This window comes from Populus nigra, chromosome 3, assembly GCF_951802175.1.
Source record: "Populus nigra chromosome 3, ddPopNigr1.1, whole genome shotgun sequence".
Lineage (NCBI taxonomy): Eukaryota > Viridiplantae > Streptophyta > Magnoliopsida > Malpighiales > Salicaceae > Populus > Populus nigra.
This window is the reverse complement of record NC_084854.1, coordinates 19,312,389-19,319,241: the sequence shown is the minus strand read 5'-3', so window position 1 is coordinate 19,319,241 and position 6,853 is coordinate 19,312,389. Positions and strand designations below refer to the sequence as shown.

At 34.2% G+C, this 6,853-nt stretch overlaps 1 protein-coding gene across 2 annotated transcripts; it reads right to left on the bottom strand.

The window, feature by feature from the left end:
- Positions 1-330: 330 nt before the first annotated feature.
- Positions 331-5,894, bottom strand: LOC133688129 (protein N-terminal and lysine N-methyltransferase EFM7). 2 transcript variants are annotated; one of them, XM_062107517.1, is made up of 7 exons: positions 5,735-5,893; positions 5,548-5,606; positions 3,162-3,295; positions 2,442-2,587; positions 1,943-2,014; positions 1,004-1,111; positions 331-920 (listed from the first exon to the last, which is right to left on the bottom strand). In XM_062107517.1, the coding sequence occupies exons 1-7, from the start codon at positions 5,793-5,795 to the stop codon at positions 727-729; spliced, it is 774 nt and encodes a 257-aa protein (XP_061963501.1). In that variant the 5' UTR covers positions 5,796-5,893; the 3' UTR covers positions 331-726. The 2 variants fall into 2 exon arrangements, with proteins under 2 accessions (XP_061963501.1, XP_061963502.1); XM_062107518.1 differs by lacking the exon at positions 1,943-2,014 and having other exon boundaries at positions 5,735-5,894.
- Between the last annotated feature and the right edge of the window lie 959 nt (positions 5,895-6,853).

The window sequence follows — 6,853 nt, the reverse complement described above, 5'->3', positions numbered from 1 at the left end:
GGGTTTTTTTAGTTTTTGGGAGAGCATGTAGGTTTATTTGTTATTAGTTGAGGATTTTGCTTGACTTTCAATTGTTAAACAATTTGTTTATCGTTGGAGTTACTAGGCTTGCCTAAATCAAGCTTCATTTCGGTTTGGTTTGTTTTAACTAGATGACTTGCAACAACTAATCTGGTTTGTTTTCTTCTGATGTTGTGTTGTCCTTTTGTGTTTAACCTGTGAGATTAGTTTGCCAATTCTTAAAACATTTTTGTTTGTTTGAAATTGAAATGGTTTCTGATGCATCCAAATAAAATGGACCAACCCCCCAAATAAACCCAAAAAAATCTCTTGGACAACATAAAGCGTGATCAGATTAGTCAATATCAGGATTCAAAGATATCCATTAGCATTTTTCATTACAGGTAACTAATGATTATTGCACATTGCAATGACAGAGAAAATGAACACCCCACAAATTTGTTTACTATGCATATTACATGATGATATAATATTGTTAGTTTAAGCAACCCACCATGATTAACATGCGTTGATGCAAAAGTAGAACCAAATTATCAATGCCTTATCACTTCAGTTTCTGGATATCCATTTTTTGTTTTTTCTAAGTTGGACCAATCAACTCGCCATCGCCATATGGTTGCTCCGTTAAATATCAAATGCTTTCAATGTTTTTGCGTTTCATACTCTTTAAATATGCTGTTATACCTGCGGCATCGGGCGGGTAATTCACCTGGTTAACTCTATTTGGTATCCTGACACTTGATCTTTGGGTGTGATACAGTAAACACGGGATCCAAGATGCTCCACTTTTAACCCGGCGCTCTCACAACCATCAAAGAAGAGAGATTCGTCCTCCTTGCCAATTCTACGTCTCCAACTCATTAAAAAAGCTGGCCAAGGCAACCCGATATTATGTGTTCCTGCCAGTATCAGACCAAAAACAATCATCAAATTCTTGAACTTGACATTCTACTTTCACCTCTTGAAATGGAGAGCATAATACCTCCATTCTGCTCATTTTCCATGATAGAGCCTGCTCTGTCATTTTTCAGCTTGTAAGATTTGAGGAGAAAGGAAAGAGTTTTTATCAAGTTTGGATACTGTTTCACATCTGCACAGAATAAAGAAGAACAAAAAATTCTTACGAAATTTCTTAAAGAGAGATGAAATTCCCTCCTGGACTAAATAGCTGGGGGCTTATATGGCTTGATTGAGGTTGGCCGGAGCTAAGGGATCTGGCTCTATTGAACCAAAGCCAAAGGTAAATCAGAGCTAGATGCAAGAAATCAAAACTGAATTTTCAATCAAATATGGACGAATTTCAAATAACCAGGATATCAATTTCTTGACCATCAAACATGATATGTTATGTTACAAGACAGAATACTCAATTACTTGTTCTCTACAATTACACAAAAGCTGCTCTGCTTACTCGAGTCACTTTGTAATATGGTTCTATTTTTCACCTTGCAACAATTAAGTAAATCAAAAGAATTGAGTTACTAAATCCATAACAAAAGCACTTAATAAAGGGGCATAAAAGTTAAGAAACCAACGAATAATAAAGATTTATGATTCCCAGATCTAGGGTCCAAAGTACAGTATCAACTATGAAACAATCTCCAAGGAAGTTGGTTACCCATGAATGAAAAAAAAAAAAATTCTTTATTCCGAACCATCATATAATTGCACCATCAAGAATGAACTTTCAAGGGGGCATTAGTGATGCATTTATATCAACAAGAAACTTGATCTTCTTTTTGGTTTTCGAGTTTTTGTGGGTCTTCCTATGCTTTACAGGATCATGATTTCATTGCTTTTCTTGAATGGTGTTTTTCAATCACAAAAGGAAAATATCAATCAGAGAATTAATTGAATCAAGTAACTTCTCATTTCTGTAAAGGGCGTTATTAAATTAGCAGGTGATAAATTAGAAACTTACACAGTAAAATATCACTAGCTATAACCAGATCCCAGTCAGGATCAGCATCTGGAAAGGTGTCCCCCCAAGAATCTAGATAAACAGAAACATTCTTGTTGAACATAATCCAGTCCCAGAAAAATCATATAAAATGAAAAATACAATAAATGATAAACAATTAAAAGAATGCTATGAACCAACAAGACGATTAAAAGTTCTATATCTATAAAAGAAACCAGTTGTAAATTCCAGTCATGATGATTGCTACTATGCCTCTCATAATCATCACAAAGAAAGAAGGTCACCATGTGGATGATCACACCCACCTGATAGCCTGCATAGGATCATGCGGAAGAGATTATGATAGCCACCTTATCTATCAAGTTGATTCACAATGAACATTTAGTTTCCCAGACGCACAAGAAAGTTAGGAACCCTGAAGAACCATATGCTTACTAGAGTCTACTGAATGATTACAGGTAATATCCTTCTTTGTTAGTTAGAGGATGAGGCAACTCACGCCTAATGTGAGGAAGGACTGGTGTGACTCCATTCACTCTGCAATTGTGAGCTATGTTTTCTTCAATTTCCTGATCATTATAGTCTGATGTTGTGATGTCAAGATGGAATGATTTACGAAGAAAAATGGCCAAAGCTCCAGTGCCACTGCACGAATAGAAGTGTCCATATCAGCAAGAGAAGAATCATGGTTTCAAAGTAAAAAACAGGTGGAGCAGCTGGTAAATTACTAGGTACGACAAAATTTAAGGCCCTCAATTGAAAATAACACAGGACACATTGTGATGCAGCTTGAAGAAAACGAAACTGCAGTTAATAATCCTAATAAGGAGGTTTATACCTTGGCCCATTGCTTCAAGGCTCAAATCTCCAAATTAATGGCTAAAAAATATGTACGAAAGTGTAGGGAACTCAAGGGGCACACATACAAGACTTGACCACAGACGTTAAGCACAAAAATATATATTTATTTAACTTTATTAGACAGTAGAATACCTCACAGTTATGATCCCACCATTTTATAAGAGTTTTTAAAAATATATTGACATTGATGCACAGTAAACCAATCAACTTGAAGTAAGGCCAAACATGAAATGGGAAAAGAAGGTAAATAATAGGATTTTAACCATGAATTATCACCTCAATTAGCCTTTGGTAGAAGAAGGTTGAGCAATACTACTGAAAATCTAATACCATCAGAGATAAGGAGCAAGAATGATACCTGCCCAATTCAACGCAATGCCGCCCTTCAACCAATGGCCTGTTCTGAACTAACCATTCTGCAAATGCAAATGTCCCTGGCCAGAGCAAATTAGCATTCAATTTGTGAAAAGAGAATTCTCTAATGAGCAACTCCTGCAAACAGGTCAAAACACGGAAAGGTTAGAAGATCATGAGATTTTCCTCAGTCTTGACAACAAGCATCCCTTAAATATAGCAACCACTCTTTTGCTTTCCATTGTGATAAAATCACTACACAAAGTCCTTAATATCATGGACTAAGCCCATATACAAGAAACCACCCTAACCAAGGTTGTCAAAACGCATTTTTGACACGAAACAAAGAATGCAATGTAAACTTGGATTGTAAAATCATAAGTAATTTTTTTTTCATACATGGTTCATGCACCTTAAATTACACAGCTCAAGTAAAAATTCATTCATAGTTTGAATAATTTAAAAATACAATACAATTATCCAAACTAAAATTAACAAACCTAAAACAAACAATTTGCTAATGTGTCATGTAAACTAAAACTAGTCTCATTGCCTTCACTAAGGATACAGATAGTTTAGGAGCTTGGCTATGCTGTGAAATAATCTCCAAATACTTCAAAAGCTAGTCAAAATTAAAATCAGAGGCCAGTCCATAAGAAGCTAGTAGCTGCAGAAATCCTAAAACTTCTAAAGAATGCGCAGGGTTAACTCTCAATTTTTTTTACTCCAATCAGAGGCAATTTCCATTGCTTCTTTTTTTGACAAGGCCTAATTTCTGGTGATATTTTCATCAATTGCTCTAACAAGAGAATGCAACTCCTTATAACAACACTAGCTTCAAACTCCAAATCTCCCTTCTTCAAATGCTGAGGGCAAAATCTTTCAATTGCATTCAAAACAAGCACCACAGGGTCTAACAAAACATGAAGAGCAATGCACTCCTTGTACCATGATCCTTGCAATACTCGTTTAAGAATAGTTACAAGGCCTTACCATTCATAATCACATAAGAACAAAGATTAGCATCACTAGGATCTATAGCATTTTGAACCATATGGTTATCAGTTGGCTCAATCTTCACAAGTGCATCAACAAATTTTTTATCTTTCAAACCAATTTCCCTATACCATTTCTCAAATTCCTTCTTCGATTCAAGCTCCCTATATTGCTCCATAATCTTTTCCCTTTCCAATTCAGCTTCCTTGACAAATTCTTCAAATTGATACTTCTTCAATTTGAGCACTTCACACTGCCCCTCAACTTTTAAATTCTTTGCACCTTTCCTCAAATTTCTTTTCATTCAATTCAAGCCCGTTACACAGTTCTTGAATTTCCTTTTCCTTCAATCCATGTAACTTTCGGCCAATTATATAACTGTTAAAACCCATATCACCAAAGATCAAGTTAAATATATATATATATACATACACTTGTGCTAAGTACTAAGAACAACTCTACTTTCAAATTTCAGTGTTATAAACATTCCCAACTTTCTACTAATTTCACTCTATATATGCCCATATAATATATATAAATCTAGAACAAGCAAAATAATTAATAATTTCCCAGCTCATGTAGTAAAGAAGAAATCAAAAGAAAAAACCTTTAGCAAAGTACCCTCGGGTATGCAAAAAGAAGAAAAAAATCTTCTTCAAGAATTTTCCTTAGCACCTGGGCTTCGCAAAGTAATTAGTGTGTGTGTATTTTCAATTGTGATTTTCAATAAAGGATTGGGAAGAAAGAGGGGAAGAAATTAGGACGCACTGACAACACAACTTGCAAGCAAATTATGAGGTATTGAGGTGTTAAAATGAGGGGTGGCAGCTGCACAAACAATGAAAAGATCGGGTTTGTTTTGGGGGCTAAAGTAGGCAGTATTTAGATTTCACAAGAACTCGTAAAATCAATATTAAACTCACGAGTTTACAGATTTTACCGAGTTAGAACGATTTCATTCCGATTTTATCTGTTTTTGAGTTTTTAAAGCGATTCTGCACGATAACTATATGATGACTCATCAAATCATATGATTTACGAGTCAACTCATGATCTTAACAACATTGACCCTAACTTTCATGTACAAAACTCATTCTGTTCAAATCATAAACAAGATTTAGCGTATCTATTATAGTAAAAAAATGAACTTAATTTCAACATGTTTTATTAGCAAACAGCAAGTAGACACTATTATATGGCCAACCCAGATCCCACTCATTCTCTACCCTTATATGATCTCATATTCAAATGACAAAGACCAATACCAAAAATTCGATCTTTTACTAGGAAGAAGACAGAGATAAAAATCCCACCTCCTTAACAGAATTTGCACAATTTAACTAACCAAACCAAGTCCAGTTCAGTAGTAATTCTAATAAATGAACAAAACTTACCATTCCAGGAAAACTGTGCCTCCTCTCTACATGATTCTGTTGGGTCTCCTTTGTTTCCTCTAATAAACAGACGACAAAAAACGAAAGTAAAAGGTAAAAACCTTTTTCACATAAATTAGACATAAAACATATGTAATATAAAGCAAAGGAGCTATCTAAAAGAGGGGTTGGTAGGAAGAGTGAGTACCAGAAGAGAAGTCATCATCGTCCGCGAAAAGTGAAGAAGGAGAGAAGAGAGCTATGTCCATTTTCTTTCTAGTCAGCTGCTGCAGGGAAGCTATTCATCAGTGAGGTTTTTTATTTTTGGGTCTGTGAAACATTGGATTTTAAAGCCTCGGGGCCAGATTCAGTGGGCTAGATTACCTAGTCTGGCCATCTGGGATATGATTTCTGGCCTGATAAATGGACTTTTTAAACTGGAATTAGTGCATCTATAATAAGAATTAGTTTTTTTTTCTCAAAATAATAAATTCGAACTCAAATCTTTTAAAAGAATTATTAATAATCGATGAACATTAATGTAGCGTTTAGTTATTGTCCAGAGATAGAGATAGAAGAAACAAGTTAAAAAATAGATAAAAATAGAATTGTATTTGGTAGCTATGTATAAGATAAAGTGATTATCTTTATATTATATTTGATTATAGTGGACAAGACATAATAAAATTTTAAAAAAATATATTTTACCCTTAATATGTATTGCTGTCAAATAAAAAAAAATCAAATTTACCCTTAATATGTATTATTGTCAAAATTATATATTTTAAAAAATAATTAAATATCATTTTTACTTTAGTTTATTTTGAGTGTTGAAATTAATAATATTATTATAACTCTAATTATAAAAACAGAACTAATTTGACGGGTTGACCCGGGGCTTGGACTGGTCTAAGTTTAAGAAAAAAATATAAAAATGATTGATTCAACTTAACCCAATAAAAAACTTAAGTCAACTTGGAATAAAACACGAATAAAATACCTGTTATTTTTTTGGAAAAAAATTGGTCAAAACAAGGTTGCTTTGATTATTTTTTTAAAAAAAATGGGTCAACCGAATTGACTCTCCCAACCCATGACCTAAACTTTGCCTCGAGTCAACTCCCGAGTTAAGTTTTAAAACTATAATAATAACTATTTGTATTCATGCGTTAACTTGGGTCAACTCGTGTTGACCCTTCTGACTCGGGACCTGAGTCTTACCCCAGTCGACTCCCGAGTCAGATTTTAAAATTCTGATAATAACAACTTTTATCCTTACATTGAGTCAAGTTGACCCTCTTGGTCCATGACTCAAGTCTTGTCCCGG